This window comes from Phyllostomus hastatus, unplaced genomic scaffold (genome assembly GCF_019186645.2).
Source record: "Phyllostomus hastatus isolate PE091 unplaced genomic scaffold, TTU_PhHast_1.1 phas_scaffold_78, whole genome shotgun sequence".
Taxonomy (NCBI): domain Eukaryota; kingdom Metazoa; phylum Chordata; class Mammalia; order Chiroptera; family Phyllostomidae; genus Phyllostomus; species Phyllostomus hastatus.
In genome coordinates this window covers 66,072,268-66,092,841 of record NW_025334041.1, presented here as the reverse complement: position 1 = coordinate 66,092,841, position 20,574 = coordinate 66,072,268, and the positions used below count along the sequence as shown (strand labels likewise).

The window sequence follows — 20,574 nt, the reverse complement described above, 5'->3', positions numbered from 1 at the left end:
GACCCACAGGGTCCTAGAACGCACATAAGCCCACCCACCCGGGAATCAGCACCAGAAAGGCCCCGTTTGCTTGGGGGAAGTGGCAGAAGGGACTGAAGTCCGACAGAGAGTATAGCAAGTGCCATTGTATCCTCTCATACCTTGCCCCCACACATCACAACCCAGCGAACACGGCTCCACCCTGGTGAACACCTAAGGCTCCCCTCATACATAATAGACTCAACAAGAAAAGAAAAAAAAAATGTCTCAAATGGAAGAACAGACCAAAGCTCCACAGCAAATACAACTAAGTGACCAAGAGATAGCCAACCTATCATATGCATAGTTCAAAGCACTGGTGATCAGGATGCTCACAGAATTGGTTGATTTTGGTCGCAAATTAGATGAAAAAATGAAGGCTACGCTAAATGAAATGAAGGAAAACACACAGGGAACCAATAGTGATGGAAAGAAAACTGGGACTCAAATCAATGGAGTGGACCAGAAGGAAGAAAGAAACAACCAGCCAGAACAGAATGAAGAAACAAGAATTCAAAAAATGAGGAGAGGCATGGGAACCTCCAGGACATCTTTAAGCATTTCAACATCCGAATTATAGGGGTACCAGAAGGGGAAGAGGAAGAGCAACAAGTGGAAAAGTTATTAGAACAAATAACAAAGGAGAACTTCCCCAATCTGGCAAAGGAAATAGACTCCTAGGAAGTCCAGGAAGCTCAGAGAGTCCCAAAGAAGTTGGACCCAAGGAGGAACACACCAAGGCACATCATAATTACATGAGCCAAGATTAAAATGAAGGAGAGAATTCTTGAAGCAGCAAGAGATAAGGGGACAGTTACCTACAAAGGCGTTCCCATCAGACTGTCAGCTGATTTCTCAAAAGAGAACTTGCAGGCAAGAAGGGGCTGGAAAGAAGTATTCCAAGTCATGAAAGGCAAGGACGACATCCCAGATTGCTCTATCCACCAAAGCTTTCATTTAGAATGGAAGGGCAGATAAAGTGTTTCTCAGATGAGGTCAAGTTAAAGAAGTACATCATCACTAAGCCCTTATTATATGAAATGTTAAAGGGACTTATCTAAGAGAAAGAAGATAAACATGTACAGTAAAATGACAGAAAACTCACAATTAACAACCACACCTAAAGCAAAACCAACAACAAACTAAGTAATCAACTAGAACAAGAGCAGAAATGGAGATCACATGGAGGGTTAGCAACAAGGGAGTGGGAGGGGGAGAGAGGGGGAAAAGGTACAGAGAATAAGTAGCATAGATGGTAGGTAGAAAATAGGGAGAGGGCAAGAATAGTATGTGAAATGTAGAAGCAAAAGAACTTACGACACATGGACATGAACTAAAGCGGGGGAATGTGGGTGGGAGGGGGTATGCAGGATGGAGGGGAGTGAAAGGGGGAAGATAGGACAATTGTAATAGCATAATTAATAAGATAAAATAAAAAATAATAAAGAATAAAATGAAGGCAACCCAGTGTCTGGTTTGGTGGAGCCAGCTTATACAGCCAACAAAAGCCTGTTGTTAAATAGTCTGCCAGTTGTTAAACTGTAGTAGCTCAGTTGGTCATGCTGAGACCATTGCTGGAGAATATGGGTTCTTGTAGTGTCTCAAGAAAAGAATTTCAGGGGGCATACACATGGGAGAAGTTTAAGAGTGATGGAAAGATTTATTGGGGTGAAAATAAATAATACTCCCTTGGAGATGTAGAAGGCAGGCAGGCTCTAGTGGCAACTGTCCCGAGGTCCCTGCTGATCCTTCATGTATTTTCTTGGTTTCAGGAACAAACAGGCTGTCTTGCAAACTGTCCAACCTGTTTCCTAGGTTTTCTTCGTGCTATGCTGGGCCCTCCCCCTATCCAATCCCTTTCTTGGATCCTTCAGGTTTTGTGCCCTTATCCTATCCACTCCTTTTCCCATGTTTTCCCAGGCTAGACTGCGCCCCTTTGTGGTTGCCATTTTGGCTCCTGCTGCACTTGTTTCATAGTTTTGCTTTGTTATCTGGCTTCAGCTGCGCATGCCTCTACAAGAGAATCTCTTGCTGGTTCTCCCTACCCCCAGTAACAGGCTGATTATTCCCCGGGAGATTGGAAAACTGGTCCTTCCACCTAGTTGGGGACTGAGTCCCTTTGGCGGAGGATGCAGCTGTGTCCAGGGGAGTCCGTGAAGCTGCAGCTTCCTGGTTAATCAGGCTTGATGTCTGATTCCATTTGCTCCCTTCCATTGTTAATAATTACCTGCTGTAATGAATATGTACACCAGAGAAATAGCAAATGATTCACATTAGCTTTTTGTTCCCCAGAAGCTGGTGCACCAGCGCACCACTGCCCATTGTCCAAAATAGGAAGACCTGTTTGGATTGGGAAATCATTTGAAAAGCTGCTGCTTTATGAGAGCGTTAGTTAACTCCACATTGCTTTACCTTTCTTGTTCTCATACACTTAGAGTATAATCACTTTCTAAAAATTCAGTTTACTCTCAACTTTACTCATATCTTTTACATAAATAACCTATGTGAAAGTTTCATTATTTTCTTCACTAACTTTTTTACCTTGTTCTCAGATTTGGCTTGCTGTCAATCATGACAGCAGCACAGCCACTAAAATAAGGCAGAGGTCCATGCCTGAAATAGAAGACAAGAAAGACAAACACAGGGAGGGACCTGATGGCAGGATTTAGGATGAAGAGAGGGCCAGTCTTAGGACTGACTTGTCTACACTGCAGTTTAAGAGTAAACTTACATTTGGCTTGTTTGCACTAAAGGTAAAATCAGGATTGAGCAACAACATTGTTTAAGAAGAAGGGAAATGTAAATGAAGCCTTAGTAAGTCAGATAGAGACTAAGAACTTAGAATTCAGGTGAGGGGTACAGGTGTGTAGAGTTCACAGGGGGACAGGTCACTTCTGGTGGTGTTGGAGGAGGTCAGAAAATGTAGTATATAAGAGGTTTGTAGGGAAGGTTCAGGACAAGTGTACAAATAGTAAGTGACCCTGCAGTGAAGATGTGATATTATTGAGGCACACTGTGCTATGAGGGCTTCCAAGGAGGGCAGGAGAATGGAGAGATTTGAGCAGGGTTCGTAGAGGAGATGGTGTTTGGGATGGGCCCTGAGTGTGGGCATCAGGGCAACAAACAACACAGCATATGAGGGAAGGAATTATCCACATGGTCACAGGTGAGAGTGGGTGGGACGGTCATAAGGACAGTGAGTAAGGTGCCAACACCATTGAGGAATGTCAGGGAGAACTCCGGGAGCAGGCACAAGGTGGCACAGAGGCTGGCAAATGGATAGCTTGGGCTTCAAAGAAAAGGATGTTTTCCTTGGTGGGTGCCATAATGGGGGCCTTGACACAGCCAGGGAATCTACAGCCTTATCTAGACCCTGAACCCAAGGGTTCTGGGGAGATGCATCAAATGTAAGAGAATTACAAGGAAGTAGAAACACCATGAGTGCAGGCTTCAGTATGGAAGTGAGGAGGAACAGACCCCTCACAGGAAATCTGAGTACAGCAGACTGTCCTCACTGTACACAGGACTCACATGAGACATAAAAGGCCAACTAGGAGGGTCACTGGGAAGTATGTCAGACTGGGCAGAGCAGTTTTGGGCAAAGATAAGAAACGAGGGCAGTGGGGCTGTGCAGTTGTGCCAGTATAACTGGGCCAGTGGGCAGCTTCAAAGACTGGGAGCCCATGGAGACTGAATTTACAGAGGCCGGAGCACTTTCCTTAGACTTATTTGTACCACAGTCACCTGAACAGTGCCAAGGTACACATGATATCTTTTTCTTTCTTTTTTCTTAATTTAAAAAATTTTAAGAGAGGGCAAGGAAGGCAGAAAGGGAAAGAAACATTAATCGGTTGCCTCTTAGAGGTGCCCCAACTGAGAATCAAACCTGCAACCTAGGCCTGTGCCCTGACTGGGAGTCAGCCAGTAATCTTTCACTTTGTAGAACAATGCACAACCCACGTAGTCACACTGGTCAGGGCTTAAAAAAATCTTTTTGCAATATTTTTATTTATTTCTCAATTACAGTTGACATACAATATTACTTTCAGGTATGCAACGTAGTGATTAGACACTGTAAAACTTCCGTGATCACCCCAATAAGTCTAGTACTCTTTTGATACCATACATAGTTATTACAATATTATTGACTCTGTTCTCTTTTGCTATACTTTACATCCTTGTAACTGTTTTTATGCAATAACTGCCAATTTGTACATCTTTTTTTTTATTGTTCAAGTACAGTTGTCTCCATTTTCCCTCACCACTCTTCCCAGACACCAACCCCCACCTTCCACCCTCAATCCTACCCACTTCGGCTTTGTCCATGGGTCCTTTATACAAGTTCCTTGACGACCCTTCCCATTCTTTTCCCTGTTATCCCCCTCCCCCACCCTCTGGTTACGTCTTAATCTTCACCTTTTTCCCCCATTCTCCAAATCCCCTCCCATCTGGCAGTCATCAGTTCATTCTCTGTATTACCAGTTTGTTTTGCTTGTTCATTCATTTTGTTTTTTAGATTCCACATATAAGTGAAACAATACAGTATTTGTCTTTCTCTAATTATTTCATTTAGCATAATACTCAGTCCATCCATGTTGTCACAAATGGTAAGATTTCATTCTTTTTTATGGTTAATACTCCATTGTATATACGTACCACGTATTTACTCATTTGTCTGTTGGTGGACACTAGTTGCTTCCATATCTTGGCTGTTGTAAATAATGCTGCAGTGAACATAGGGGTGCACATATCTTTTTGATTTGTGTTTGAGATTTCCTTGTATAAATACTCAGGAATAGAATTGCTGGGTCATAGAGCAGTTTTATTTTTAATTTTCCGAGGAACCTCTATATTGTTTCTCATAGTGGCAGTGCCAGTTCGCAGTCCCAACAGCAGTCAACAGTGCATGAGGGTTCCATTTTCTCCACATCTTCACCAACATTGGTTTTTTGATTTATTGATAATAGCCATTATGACAAGTGTGAGGTGGTATCTTATTGTGCTTTTAATTTGCATTTACCTGATGATTAGTAATGTTAAGCATCTTTTCATATGTTCATTATCTATCTATATGTGCTCTTTGGAGAAATGTCTGTTCATGTCCTCTGACCCATTTTTAATCTGATTGTTTTCTTGGTGTTAAGTTGTGTGATTTCCTTATATATTTTGTATATTAACTCCTTATCAGATTTATCACTGGCCAATACCTTCTTCCATTCAGTAAGTTTCTTTTTATTTTGTTGATGGTTTCCTTCACTGTGCAGAAAATTTTTAGTTTGATGTAGTCCCATTTGCTTTTCTTTTGTTTCCCTTGCCCAAGGAAACTTATCCCCAAAATTGCTAAGAATGATGTCACAGTTTACTTGCCTACATTTTCTTCAGTTTTTTTTTTAGTTCTTTAATTTAAGACTTTAATCCATTTTCAGTTTATTCTTGTATATTGTGTAAAAAACTGGTTTAGTTTCCTTTTTTTCCATGTGCAAGGGGGACCCAAAAAATGGAATTATCTTCTGGAGGGTGGGTCCCTTTTAGCATAGGCGTCCCCCTCTAGGTTAGGAACCTTTCTCTAAGAACCCACCTGTATCAGTGTACCCACTGGCATGTTGTGAGAACCTGCATTTGGCTTCAGTGAATGTTTTTTGAAGACTCTTTTCAGCATCTTTGCCCATTTCCTGATGGGTGATTTAGGAGCACGCCTGCCCACACTGTGCTGAGTGTTCAGCAGTTTTTGACCAAAAATGGCATGGCCCCTGTTCACCTGCTCTCGCCCCAAGTGATTTTTGTTTCCTGGATGAAAAAAGTAATCAAAGGGAAATATTTTGTCGATGTGGAAGAGGTGAAACAAAAAATGGCAGAAGCACTAAACGGCATCAAAATGAACAAGTTCAAAAGTTGTTTTGAGCAGTGGAAAAAAAATCTCAATATGTATATTGCATCAAATGGACAGTACTTTGAAGGTGACTGAAGTTTAAACATATAGGAATAAATACACAGTTTTTTAGACAGTAAATACATTCCAGGGGCTTTTTGGTTCCCCCTCATATCTCTCCAGGTGGGAACACACCACTTATTGAAGAGAATGTCTTCACCCTATAGTATAATCTTGACTTCTTTGTCTTAGATTAATTGACCATATAAACATGAGTTTATTTCTGGGCTCTATTCCATTAATCTATGTGTCTGTTTTTATGCCAGTACCATGCTGTTTTGACTACTATGGCCTTGTAGTGTAGTTTGATATTAGGTAATGTGATTCCGCCAACCTGTTCTTTCTCAAGATTGTTTTGACTATTCGGAGTCTATAAATAACTTGTGGATTATTTGTTCTCATTTTGTGAAAAATGCCACTGGTGTTTTGTTAGGAATTGCATTGAATCTCTAGATTGCTTTAGGTAGTAAGGACATTGTAATGATGTTAATTTTTTTTATCTATGAGCACAGTGTAGCCTTCCATTTATTTGTGTCTTCTTTTATTTCTTCAGTGTCTCATAGTTTTTGGAGTATAGGTATTTTTCCTCCTTGTTTAAATTTATTTGTTGGTATTCTTTTTGATGCATTTGTAAATAGGATTGGTTTCTAATTTCTCTTTGTGATAGTTCATTATTGGCATAGAAAAATGCAACCGAATTCTGAGTATTAGTTTAGTATCCTGCTGCTTTAGTGAGTTCATTTATTAGTTATAAATGTTTTTTGGGTTTTCTGTATATACAGGGTCTGGCAGAAGTAATGCCTGCTTGAGTGTGGTTGGTAAGGTAATAATATGGGTGTAATAATTTATAGTTTTAATTTGAATATTTCCCATAAAGTGTCATATGGTGTACTTGAGTGTGATATTGTTATGTTACACAATTATATGCTTATGATTTTGTAATAAAATATTTTGTAATAAAAGGGGGTGTTATTTGTGCTGGGCCCTGTAGTATTATGTCATCTGCAAATAATGACAGTTTTACTTCCTCCTTTCCAATTTGGGTGCCTTTTACTTCTTTCTCTTGCCTAATTGCTTTGGCTAGGACTTCCAATACTATGTTGAATATAATTGATAAAGGTGGGCCTCCTTGTCTTGTTCCTTATCTTAAAGAAAAAGCTTTTCAACTTTTCACTGTTGAGTATGATGTTGGCTGTGGGGTTGTCATATATGCCCTTTATTATGTTGAGGAATGTTTTCTCTATTCTCACTTTGCTGAGAATTTTCATCATAAATTGATGTTGGCTTTTGTCTAATGCTTTGTCTGCATCTGTTGATGTGACGATATGATCTTTATCCTTAATTTTGTTATGTGGTATATATCACAATAATGTAATAATTAATGAACCAGTCTTGCATCCTGAGAATAACTCCCACTTGATCATCTTTTTAATGTATTGCTGAATTTGGTATGTTAATATTTTGTTGAAGATTTTATTTCGTTGGGGATGTTGGCCTATAATTTTCTTTTTTGTACTGTCTTTGGTTTTGGAATGAGAGTAATGCAGGCCTCATAATGTGAGTTTAGGAATGTCCCTCCTCTTCTATAATGGTAATAGTTTGAGAAGGTGCTAATTCTTCTTTGAATGTTTGGTAAAATTCACCTGTGAAGCCATCTGATCTGGACTTTTGTTTGTTGGGAGTTTTTTTTTTAAATTACCACTTCAGTTTCATTGGTCATAATCAGTGTTCAGGTTTTCTGTTGCTTCCTGATTCACTGTGGAAGAGTGCGTGTTTCTGGGAGTTTATCCATTGCTTCTAGGTTGTCCCATTTGTTGGCATGTAATTGTCGTATTTTCTTACAATTCTTTCTATTTGTGTAGCATCAGTTTCCTTTCATTTCAGATTTTATTTATGTGGGTCCTCTCATTTTTTTCTTGATGAGTCTGACTAAAGGTTTATTAATTTTGTTTACCTTTTCAAAAAACAACTCTTATGTTTTGATTTTTTTTTCTGTTTTTTTAACTTTTTAAAAAAATTTTCTGCTCTGGTTCTTATTATTTCCTTCTTTCTACTCACTTTGAGCTTTGTTTGTTCTTCTTTTTCTAGTTCTACTTTAGTTGTAACTTAATGTGGTGGTCATAGGAGGATGTGAGTGATCTTGCTGTTTACCTGCCCTACCATCTTGGTCAGAAGTGGTGATACCTTTTCTGATAAAGGTATTATGTGTTTCCATTTAGTGAGTGCAGAAGTATCATTTCATGACAATTTTTTTGTTTTAAATTTTTAAAACAGCTGTGTAGACATTACCCTAAAGGGAAGCAGGAAGATGCTTGGAATTTGTATCCTTGTAAACCAGGAGCCAGGACCCACACCTCACCAAGTGTGTGGAAATACAGGGTACTGTGCGGTGAAATGCGGGATGTTTTGCCACAGGCCCTGCACCTGCGTGTGAGCCTGTGTGGACATTTAGAGACTCAGACCCCACACGGTGTTTTCACCTACCCATTCCTGCAGGTCGTGGGAGAAGGGAAGAAAAGCAGACCTGTTCGTGGGATCCTACACAACTTGGCAGAGATGGGCCTCACTGGTCCTTCCAGGGAGGCCTCATAATGCAGAGAAGCTGCTTTCCTTGTTTTCTTTAAACCTTTGAACACAGTACATGTAAAAGCTTTAATTTTGTTTTTCTTTGTAGAAGCACCTGAATTCTGCATAGTATCAAATGAAACATCAAAAGTAATTGATTTTGAAAAGTGAAACTATCACATTAATGAGACCTTTTATCTTTACTTTCCAGCTACTGATAGTCTTTATAAACTTTCTCTGCAAACCCTCAACGCAGACATTTTCTTAAAACAACGCCAGACCTCACCGACACCTGCCTCTCCATCTCCCCCCGCTGCACCTTGCCTGCTCACGTCCCGCGGCAGCTACAGCAGCATTGTCAACAGTAGCTCCAGCAGGTAGGCTCCCTGGTTGCTTCCTGTTCCTTGAACAGGTAAGTGTTCCAGAAACCTGAGGCTCACTCCCATTAAATAGGAACAATCAGTGGCTACAAACTGCTATCCTGTCTGGCCTCCTACATCTGCTGTTGACAGCCCCGCCCTTTCCCTGGGTCAGGTTTTCCCTTGGTGCCGTCATGTTGGTGCCCAATTCCAGCAGCACCTCTCTGTCCCTTGGCTTTTATCATCCATGGGCTAAAAATACATAATATAACTTTTCAGCATTATGTTCTAATTTAAGAGTAAATAAGTATGCTGAGCATTAAATGAAGATCTACAAATGTCCTTTGAGTTGAGGAAATGGGTTTGTGGGACATTTATCTTCACCTTGTGGCACTTTAGCTTAACAGTTAAGAAGGCGGGATCTAGAACAAGTCTGCTGCAGTAGGAGACATGGGCATAGCCAGGCAGCCTCCTGACAGGCAGATGGGACCCCCTCAAGTGGTGCTCCTCACTGGAGGCACAGCCACACTTGTGTTTAACTGACTTTAAGGGTAACAGTAACCTCAGTGGTAATTGTAACCACCTATCCAGTCCTGACCAAGTTCTTACCATGCACCAGCACTGTTCTCAGCACCCCACAGCTGTCCCTGCATTTCACCCTCCCGGCAAGCACAGACCAGGTACTGTTACCATCCCTGCTTTCCACATGAGAAAACTACAGTGCAAATGCCCAGTTCTTACCTTTTGCTGAAAAAGGCAGCATCCACTTAGTCTGGGAGAGGGTACCCAGCCTGGGCCTTTGCCACCATGAGCTCCTTGGCCTGTCCTGATAGGGGAAGACACCCCTAAGAACCAGTTTGTCATGTGTTGTTGCCTGTCAAGACCTCACATTCTATTCCTTGTTCACTTCCTAGTGCCTCCCTTCCTAAAATCCTTCTCTTAAACAGCCTTTCCAGTCCCTAAATTGTGTCCTGGTCTCTTATACTGATCCTATATTTTCTTTTCCCCATAAATCCCTTATTTTCCATTTGACCGTGAAGTTGTAGGTCCCAAAGCACTGACATGAGGCAAGACTGTGCCCCAAGGGCGGCCCTGGCCTGGCACAGTGAAGGTGCTGACTGCATGGGCCCAGTCCTGTGGAGCCACAGTCTTGAGGTGCCCCTACGGGCCTCCAGCAGGCAGTGCTGGCGAGGGATTAGTTGTTTTCTTTTTGCTTCTTTCTTCAGCGACCCAAAAACCAAGCAGCCAAATGGAAGCCAACAGAAATTGACAAAAGCAGCCTCACTTCCTGGCAAGAATGGCAACCCCACTTTTGCTGCGGTCACAGCTGGCTATGACAAGAGCCCAGGTGAGTGGTCTGGCATCAGAAGGCCTGTTACAGCAGGGTGTCAGGCATGGTGGAGTTATCTTTGGCTTGATTTGTCTTCAATTGATGCAGAGTCCATTGTTACAGGTGGGAATGGCTTTGCTAAAGTGTCTTCAAACAAAACAGATTTTTCCAGCAGTCTTGGCATTTCACACACTCCTGTTGACAGCGATGGCTCAGACAGGTACAGTAGACCATTCTTACTCAACAGAAAGATGGACAGGTTTCCCAAGTCAGGCATGTATGGCTCTTCTGTCCATACATGTGTTTCAGGCATTTTTCCCTAGATTACAAGTAGGCATCTGTCAGAAGTGGTCCAGGCTTCCAGGGACTCTTGTCTTTTGGGTGGAAGCAGAAAGCTTAGTTACTGTGCTTCCCCCATAGCTCCTCTGACAGAGGGAAGGAGGCGCACCCAGTATGTATCACCCTAGCAGAGAGGGAGGTTTGTGTTTTCCTTTCCCATTATCATAGCCTTCTGTAAGAAAGGTTGTGATCAGATAATTAGATGCAGAAGAACAAAAAAAATGGATTTGAGGGGAAACAAATTGGAACAAATACTAGATAATTCATAGTAAATTATCGGACATGCCACTTCCTTGACCCAGAGCACTGCATGGGCCTGGTGGCATGCCGTGAGTGCCTTGGTTTATCCTCCCAGATTAATAAAGTAACAATAAAGACTGTCAATAAGCAGAACCCCAATTTTACCTGCTTGGTACTAAAAGGAAATGAATCTGTGTTTAAATGTTTTTAAATAAATCTTTTATTACCAAAAAGTAAACATAAGGAAGCAGTATCTCCAGGCTCTCAGCTTGTGATAAGGAGCAAGAGCTCTGGAATTCTCTGTTCTTCCAACCCTCAGGGGTGTAGACAATGTTTTCAGCTCTCCCATCTGTGTTTGTGTTTAATACTTGAGTGCCACCAGTTGAGGCAGTACCTCCCCTTCGTGAAGCCATGGTTAAGAGATCCATTTACACTAACTGTCATCCATTTTGTGTTGCATTTCCCTCTTGGAACATTCAGCTCGGGTTTGTGGAGTCCCGTCAGCAACCCCAGCAGCCCTGACTTCACACCCCTCAATTCGTTCTCCGCCTTTGGGAATTCTTTTAACCTAACTGGTGGTGAGTGTTTCACACTAGACCTGTAACTGATAAGCCTGTGGACAAAGAAGGAAGGAGGATGAAGTCTAGTTTTACGTGTGGGAAAACACAGAGATAGAGAGGAAAGCATGATTTGTCATGTAGTGGACATTTTCAAAAGATACATTTCTTTGTACTTGCAGTCAGTCGCCAACAGACATAAAGTATGTGGGTTTACCTTAGGGAAGTGGGTCTGTTCTTGCTGCTTGGACAGATGCTTATGGGCCCCAGCGTGAGTCTCTATTGGTTTGTGCTCCACAACACTTACTTAAGAACTTCAGGAAAGGATTCTGTGTCTGAACTGTGATTCCTGGCCATGCCAGGCCTCCTTACATTTTCTTGCTGTACAGAATTAGAGACCACCATGGGAGTTTTACATTAGCTGTGACTGTGATGTTAGAGTGGGGAAATGCTTTCATTTTATGTTGTTATCTAGGTTTGGGTAAAAGTATTCAAATCGTGCACTGTGTGCCTGAGTTCTGGGGACCATCCCCTGTTCCCTCCCGGAGTGTGGTGGGAGCTGATGAGGTAGGTGGAATGACTCCCAGCGAGCAGCAGTGGAATATGTGCCATTAGGTGAATGCCCAGTCCTATCCTTGGTGAGAAAGGATGTGATTATGATCTGATAATTAGACATAGAAGAAGAGAAATGTATTTGAGAAGAAAGAAATTGAAACAGATACTAGATAATACATAGTAAATTGTTGGATGTGCCACTTTCTTGACCGAGGCAAAATAAAATAGGGATTCAAACTTGTGTTCTTATTTTCAGAAGTTTTTAGCAAACTTGGGTTATCTCGACCGTGCAATCAGGCCTCCCAGAGGAGCTGGAATGAGTTCAGTAGTGGCCCTGCCTACCTTTGGGACTCTCCAGCAACAGATCCCAGCCCTTCCTGGCCAGCCAGTTCCAGTCCCCCGACCCACACAGCCACAGTGAGTACTCAGGGCTCACTCATCATTACTGCCACAGTTATAAACAACTGATAATAGTGTGGAAAGGTTGGGTTAGAACTGTTACTGTCTTTCTGACTGTGCCTTCACATGTGCCAAAGTGACCCATCAATGCTTGTCAGAGCCATTAAAGTCAAGAAGAAATTATGGAAAGAGGGGACTTCTCGTCAAGATGGTGGAGTAGATAAACACTGTTCTTGCCTTGTTCCATGACCACATCAAAATTAGCTAAATTATAGAACAGCCATCATTGAGAACCACTTGAAGACTAGCTAAACAGAAGTCCTGTAATTAAGGATATAAAAAAGAAGCCACATCCAGAATGGTAAGGGGGAATGGAGACACAGACTGGTGAGGGCTTTCCTGAGGAGTGAGTGAGAGGTCCCAACCCCACATGAGCTCCCCAGCCTGGAGTGCCAGTGCGAGGAAGAAGAGTCTCATGTCTGTGAAAAGCAGCAGGGATTGCATCCAAGAGAGACAAGGACTGCTTGAGACCAAGGTGTTGCTCTTAAAGGACTTGCACAGAGACTCACTCCACTCTCCAGCACAGGGCCAACAGCTCAAAAAGCACGAGGGACATAGGGAGAGGAACTAAATTCACTAGCTTTAGGACAAGGGATAGAGGGGAAGCTCTCTTCAGGGACAGAAGTGCTAGGAGGTGACATAGTTCCTTTGTTGAGCTCTCCCCACACCCAGCCACCTAGCTCCAAATGTGAGCTCTCTGTTAGCCTAATACAGTTCACCCCACTCTGATGATTCCCTGAGACCCTGCCTCACCCAGTTCTCCTGCCCGGTCACACCTCTTTCAGGGGCTTCTTCACACAAGCATTCTGTGTTGGCTTGTGCTACAGACTTTCCTAAAACCTCTCAAAGGTCTGCAAACCTCAAATGATCATCAGCAGACCTCAGTGTAACCAGTACCCTTTGCTAAGCTACCCCAAGCTCAGCACAAGCAGCAACAGGTCTCAACTTGCATTGTAACTCCCATTTGTTAGCCCCCAAGGCTGGCATAAACAGAAGCCAGTCTTGGCTTTGGAATATAGCCTCAATTAAGTGGCCACACACTCAGCCAAGTGGCAGATGGCCTCAGCTCATATTGTGATGCCCACCAATGGGTCCCAAGCTTGACACTAGTCGCAGCCAACCTTGTTTTCCAGAAGGGCCTCTCCCAAATGCCTCCAAGCTCAGTACAAGCAACATCCAACCATAGATCACTTTGTACCTCTTACCAGATGGTGCCTAGACAGGTTCAAATGATAGTTGACTTTGACCTATGCCAGAGCTCCTCCCTAGAGGCTCTAGAGCATGCCTGGTAGCCAGCTTTGGACCACACAAGGGCACCACCAATCAGCTCCACAAATAACACATCTCAACAGTGGACTCAGCTGGTACCAGAGCCCCACTAAGGCAATTTTGAATCTGTGAAGGTCACACACAACAGCTTGTACACTGTAGTCACCACCAGCCCTCACAGCCCGTCAGCCTGAGGGTCAGTCCCAGCAGCAATCAAGTCACACAACCCACACAATAGACTCCCAAGGAGACTGCACCACTGGGCCCTATAGGATGCCTCTTAAATAAGAACATTCTGTCAAGACCTGGATACAGCAGATCTACCTAATACCCAGAAACACAGGATCAAACTCCAAAAGAAGAATGAAATGGAGATAAGCAGTATACCAGATGCAGAATTCAAAACACTTGGTTGTAAGAATGCTTAATTTAGGGGGAGAATAGATGAACTCAGTGAGAACATCAACAAAAAGGAAACATAAAAAAGAAGATAGAAATATAAAAAGATCATAAATGAGAAGTATAAGTGAAATGAAAAATACATTAGAGGAAATCAAAAGCAGAGGATCAAATTAATGATGTAGAAGATAAGATAGAGGCCAACACCCAATCAGAACAGTAAAAAAAAAAAAAAAAAATTTAAAATGAGAATAGTTTAAGATACCCCTGGGACAACATCAAGCATACCAACATTGTATCATAGTGTTACCAGAATAAGAAAGAGCAAGGGACTGAAAACATATTGAAGAAATAATGATGGAAAACTTCCCTAACCTGACAGTGGGAAGTAGGCACATAATCCAGGAACCACAGAGTGCTGAACAAGATGAACCCAAAGAGTCCCACACTAAGACACATGATAATTAAAATGCCAAAGGTTACCCTACCTGGTGTGGCTCAGAGGATTAAGTGCTGGCCTGCAAACCAAAAGGCTGCTGGTTTGATTCTCAGTCAGGGCACATGCCTGGGTTGTCGGCCAGGTGTCAGCATATGAGAGACAGGCAATCGATGTCTCTCTCACACACCGATGTTTCTCTCCCCCTCTTTTCTGCTCCCTAAAAATAAATAAATAGAAGCTTTAAAAAATAAAAAAATGAAATGCCAAAGATTAAAGACAGAGGATCTTAAAAGCAGTAAGAGAAAAGCAGTTGCTTACAAGGGAGCTCCCAGAAGACTGTCAGCTGATTTCTCAGCAGACGGGATTGGCACAAAATATTCAAAGTGAGGAAAGACAAACACCTACAACTAATACTGCTCTACGCAGCAAGGCTGTCATTTAGAATTGAAGGAGAACTTTTTTCCCAGTCAAGAAAAAGCTCTAAAGGAGTTGATCATCACTAAACCAGTATTAGGATAAATGTTGAAGGAACTTCTTAAAAGAAAAAAGAACCCAAAATATAAATAAGAAAATATATGAAAGGGAAAAAAAGGCTCACTGGTGAAGGTAAACACTTAATTGAAGCAGTGGATCAACCAACTATAAAGCTAATACAAAGGTTGAAAGGCAAACATAGGAAGGTCATGTATAATTACAATAATAAATTAAAGGATACACACAAACAAAAGAAGGAAAAATAATGACACAAACATAAATGTGGAGGGGGTGAGTAAAAATTTTAGGGATTTTAGAATGTGTCCAAACTTAAGCAACAATCAACTGAAAATAGACTGCTATAAACATAGATTGGTATATATGGAGCACATGGTAACCACAAACCAAAAACCTACAGGAGATATACAAGAAACAAAGGACTTCAAAAACACTGTAAACAGTCATCAACATAGAAGAGATCAAGCAAATAATAAAAGAACAGAGAAGAACTGTAAAATCAATTAAAACAATAAAATGACAGTAGCTACATAAATAATTAATAATTAAATGTAAATGGACTAAAGTGAGTAGAAGGAAGGAAATAATAAAGATCAGAGTAGAGGTAAATTAAATAGAGTCTAAAAGCACAATAGAAAAGACCAGTGAAATCAGGAGGTGGATCTATGAAAAGATAAGTAAAACTGATAAACCTGTAGTCATACCCATTAAGAAAAAATGAGAAGACAACCCAAAAGTAAAATTAGAAATGAAAGAGAAGTGATGACCGACAGTACAGAAACAGAAAGGATAAGAAAATAGTAGAGCAATTATATGCCAACAAATTGGACAACTTGAAGAAACTGATAAATTCCTACAAACGTGCAATCTTTCAAATCTAAATTAGGAAAAAACAAAATCTAAACAGACTCATTACTAGTGAAATGGAATCAGTAATGAGAATACTCCCAACAAACAAAAATCCTGGACCAAATGTCTTCAGAGTTTCACCAACCATCAAAAAAAGAATTGATTCCTATATTTTTCAAACTGTCACAATAAATTTTAGAGGGAAAGCTCCCAAGCTCATTTTAAAAGGGCATCATTACCCTGATAACCAAAACCAAAGGCAGTACAAAAAAATTACAGGTCAGTATTCCCTGATGAACACAGATGCAAAAATGCTCACCAAAATATTACCATATGATTCAATAATACATTAAAAAGATCACACACCATTATCAAGTGGGATTTATTCACAGGATGCAAGGTTGGTTCAATATCCCCAAAGTAATTAACATAATACACCACATAACAAAGTGAAGGATGAAAATCATATCATTATATCCATAGATGCAGGCAAAGCATTTGACAAAATCCAACATTCATTTATGATAAACTCTAAAGTGGGTATCAAGGGAACATACCTCAACACAATAAAGGCAAGATATGACAAGCGTCATACTCAACAGTGAAAAGCCAAAAGTGTTGTCTTTAAGATCTGGAACAAGACTAGAATGTCCACTTTCACCACATTGATTCAACATAGTATTGGAAAACTCAAATAAGTGGAAAGATTAACTGTGCTCATGAATAGGAAGAATTAATGTCATCAAACTGTCCATACTACCCAAAACAATCTACACACTCAGTACAATCCCTATCAAAACACCAGGGGCATTTTTTACATAATGAACAAATAGTCTAAAAATTTATATAGACGTATAAAGACCACAAATTAGCCAAAACAATCTTGAGGAAGAACAGGAAAGCTAGAGATATCATACTACCTGATTTCAAGCTGTACTACAAGTCTGTCATAATCAAAACACTATGGTACTGGCATAAAAATGGACAGATTAGTGAAACAGAATAGAGAGCCCAGAAATAAAACCATGCTTATGTGTTCAATTCATGACAGAGGAGGCAAGAATATACCATGGGGTAAAAACAGTCTCTTCAATAAGCAGTGTTGGGAAAACTACACATACATGCATTAAAAAAATGAAACAACTACTTTCTTACACCATATACAGGAGTGAACTCAAAATGGATTAAAGCCTTAAATGTAAGACCTGAAACAATAAAACTCCAAGAAGAAAATGTAGGGAGTAAACTCTTTGACATTACTCTTAGTGATTTTTTTTTCTTTTGGTTATGTCTTCTTGAGTAAGGGAAACAAAAGAAAAATAAATAAAAGGGGCTATGTCATACTGAAGAGTTTCTGCACGGCAAAGGAAACCAACAAAATGAAAAGAACCTACTGAGTGGGAGGAGATATGTGCTAATGATGCATCCGAGAGGGGTTATCATCCAAACTATATAAAGAACTCATACAGGGTGGGGCAAAAGTAGGTTCACAGTTGTGAGTACACAAAGCACAGAGTTGTTTATTGTATTATTTTCTATACAAGCAGCTGTAAACCTACATTTGCTCCTCCCTGTATAACTTAACACCAAGAAACACCTAACGATCCGATGAAAAATTGGGCAGAGGATGTGAAAAGACATGTTTCTGAAGAAGACACACACAAATGGTCAACGTTACTAATCATCAGGGAAATGCAAATCAAAAGCACAAAATACTACCTCACACCTGTTAGAATGGTGATCATTAATTAAAAAAAAATTTTAGTGAAGATACGGGAAAAAGGAAACCTTCATGCATTGTTGGTGGGGTTATAAATTGGTGCAGCCTCTGTGGAAAACAATACGGAGGTTCCTCAAAAATTAAAAAGAGAACTACCATACAGTCCAGCAGTTCAATATCTGGGTATTTATCTGAAGAAATGCAAAACACAAATTCAAAAAGATAAAGGCCTTTCTTGCTATGTTTATTGCAGCATTATTTACAACAGCCAAGATATAGAAGCAACCTAAGTGCCCATCAACAGAGAAAAATGTATAAAGAAGATACAGTATGCATATACAATGTGTACCATAAGAAAGAAATCTTACCATTTACAACAATATGGATAGACCTAGAGGGTATTGTGCCAAGTTAAATAAGTTAGAGAAAGACAAACGCCAGATGATATTACTTACATGTGGAATCTAAAATACAAAATAAATGAAGAAAGAAAACAAACTCAGATACAGAGAAGAAACAGGTGGTTGCCAGGTAGTAGGATTTGCTGGGCAGTACCTTTGATTTTGTTTCTGAGAAGCAACTGTCTTGTCTTGAGCTTTCTATGTGTATTTGTTTGCTTTCAAGCTATATTTTTCTGCACAAATCATGCTCTAGGAAAGTATTCTTACCAAAGAAAATAATTACTGGTTTCAGCTATTACAAAATTTTGACAGAGAAAAAAAGTACAATAAAAAAAATGAGAAAAAAATATTTTTGACAGAAAAATGTGATCCCCCTGTGATTTCTTCTTCATTTAAATAAATTTCAGAGTTTGTGTCTACTGTGATCATTTGGCTTCAGTTTTAAAAGCATCTCAACCATTCTTTAAAATAGGGGTCAGTTCATACTTTAGGCTTTTTAGGTTGTGCTTTTTGGATCACACCTGTTCACCTCTGCCATAACGGGGCCAGGCAGCCGTGACAGCACATGAAGAGATGGCGTGGCTGGGCTCCCGAAACACTATTCACAGAAATAGGCAGGGCCGGATGTGGCCACTGGCTATAGTTGGCCGGTCCTTCTGTAAAAGCTTACAACCATTTGCTCAGACCCCGGAATGGCTGTACATAAGACAAATAATATTTAATTTGTTTTAAAATAAATGAAGTGAAAGATGTCTGTGACCCAGCCCCTATTTTCAGCATAATCTTCACTGCTTTACCATCTGCCTACCAGTCTCAGCCTGACCCTGTGTTGTATGTTTTCTGTTTTGCAGTCAATCCTTGGCAACACCAGCGGCTTGTGGTCCACCACTCCTTTCAGCAGCTCAATCTGGTCCAGCAACCTTAGCAGCGCCCTTCCTTTCACCACTCCATCCAACACACTGACCAGCATTGGCCTCATGGGCACAGAGAACTCCTCTGCTCCTCATGCCTCTTCTGCCTCGAGTCCAGCTGATGATTTGGGGCAGACCTACAACCCATGGCGAATATGGAGCCCCACAATTGGAAGAAGAAGCTCTGACCCGTGGTCTAATTCGCACTTCCCTCATGAAAATTGAAATTAAGCAAAAAAACAAAACAAAACAAAACAAAAACTAGTAAGTGGGGCCCTCTTCAAGTATCTAGATCATGATATGCCAGTTTCTGAGACATCTTTCTAAGGCTCTTCCTGTAGCTTCCCTACCCTTCATTTCTTTGCAAAACAGACTCAAGCAGGGCAGGCTTGTACCACTCGCTGCTTTCAGATAATTTCTTGCAATTATGATAATGAGATTTGCTCTTTGCTTTTAGAAAAGTCTGGACTCGGCCACAAACACAGTAAGACCTGTACATCTGAAAACCTTAACTGTTACCAAGTTTCCACCACCTGTCTCCTTCCATTCTTTATCTTTATGGACGCAAATTTGACATCACAGCTAAGGAAATAATTTTTGAGTTGATTCAGAATTTCTGGCATGTGACAATTTTATTAAATTACCAGGATTGGTTTTTTATAATTTTGCAATATTATGCGCCAAGATCTAATTTTAAAAATGTATGAGGACTTTGTGCTGAAAAATACAGAGTATTTTTTTAAAATAAGGCTGTCCTGGTTTAAAAGCAGATTAGTGAATGTAAAAACATTCAGTTGAGACCATATGCATTTTCTGTGCTGTTTGTACTTGAGGTATGTAACATTTGTACACCTGAATTTATTCTAAAGATAAACTGAAATACACATAGCCAAGTCTTGAGATAACAAGATTAAATGTGTATTTCTTAAAAATACAACTTTGTGTTGTACTTTGAAATAAATGATGCTTTTTTCAAAAGCCTGGAATGGTTGTGTGCCCTTTTTTACATGCAAGTTACATTTATTTGGATTCTCTCACATGAAAGTGAATCATGCTATGATTTACTCTGGAATTTGAATTATCGTGGCTGGAACCCCAGTGCTCTAATTAAATTCTGAGTATTCATTATTTTTTTTTAAGTATATTTTATTGATTATGCTATTACAGTTGTCCCATTCCCCCCCCCTTAATTCCCCTCTGCTCAGCACCCCCTCTCCCACCCACATTCCCCTCCTTAGTTCATGTCCATGAGTTGCACATGGGTTGTTGTAAGTGGGTTCTCCATTTCCTAGACTATTCTTCACCTCCCCCTGTCAATTTTGTACCTACCAATTATGCTTCTTATTCCCGGTACCTTTTCCTCCATTCTCTACCCTCCACCTCCCTGCTGATAACCCTCCATGTGATCTCCATTTCTGTGATCCTGTTTTGTTCCAGTTGTTTACTTAGTTGATTTTTCTCTTTGTTTTTCTTTTTTCTAGGATCGGTTGTTGATAGTTGTGAATTTGTTATCATTTTACTGTTCATAGATTTTTATCTTCTTTTCCTTAAATAAGTCCCTTTAATATTTCATATAATAAGGGCTTGGTGATGGCAGACTCCTTGAACTTGACCTTATCTGGGAAGCACTTCATCTGCCCTTCCATTCTAAATGATGGCTTTACTGTAGAGAATAATCTTGGATGTAGGTTCTTCCCTTTCATGACTTCTAATACTTCTTTTCAGCCCTTTCTTGCCTGCCAG

The 20,574-nt window shown here is 40.5% G+C and overlaps 1 protein-coding gene across 2 annotated transcripts in view; it reads left to right on the top strand.

Moving 5' to 3' along the window:
• TMEM131 (transmembrane protein 131) overlaps nt 1–19,812 on the top strand; it is a 221,560-nt gene extending 201,748 nt beyond the window's left edge. The window contains exons 36-41 of one of the 2 annotated variants that reach the window (XM_045827146.1): nt 8,769–8,889; nt 10,098–10,219; nt 10,325–10,421; nt 11,261–11,358; nt 12,149–12,309; nt 18,772–19,812. In XM_045827146.1, the coding sequence (XP_045683102.1) occupies nt 8,769–8,889; nt 10,098–10,219; nt 10,325–10,421; nt 11,261–11,358; nt 12,149–12,309; nt 18,772–19,056 (884 nt within the window). In that variant the 3' untranslated portion in view covers nt 19,057–19,812. Of the gene's footprint in view, nt 1–8,723; nt 8,890–10,097; nt 10,220–10,324; nt 10,422–11,260; nt 11,359–12,148; nt 12,310–18,771 lie in introns of both variants that reach the window. The other variant, XM_045827145.1, reaches the window with a different exon arrangement.
• The last annotated feature ends 762 nt before the right edge of the window (nt 19,813–20,574 follow it).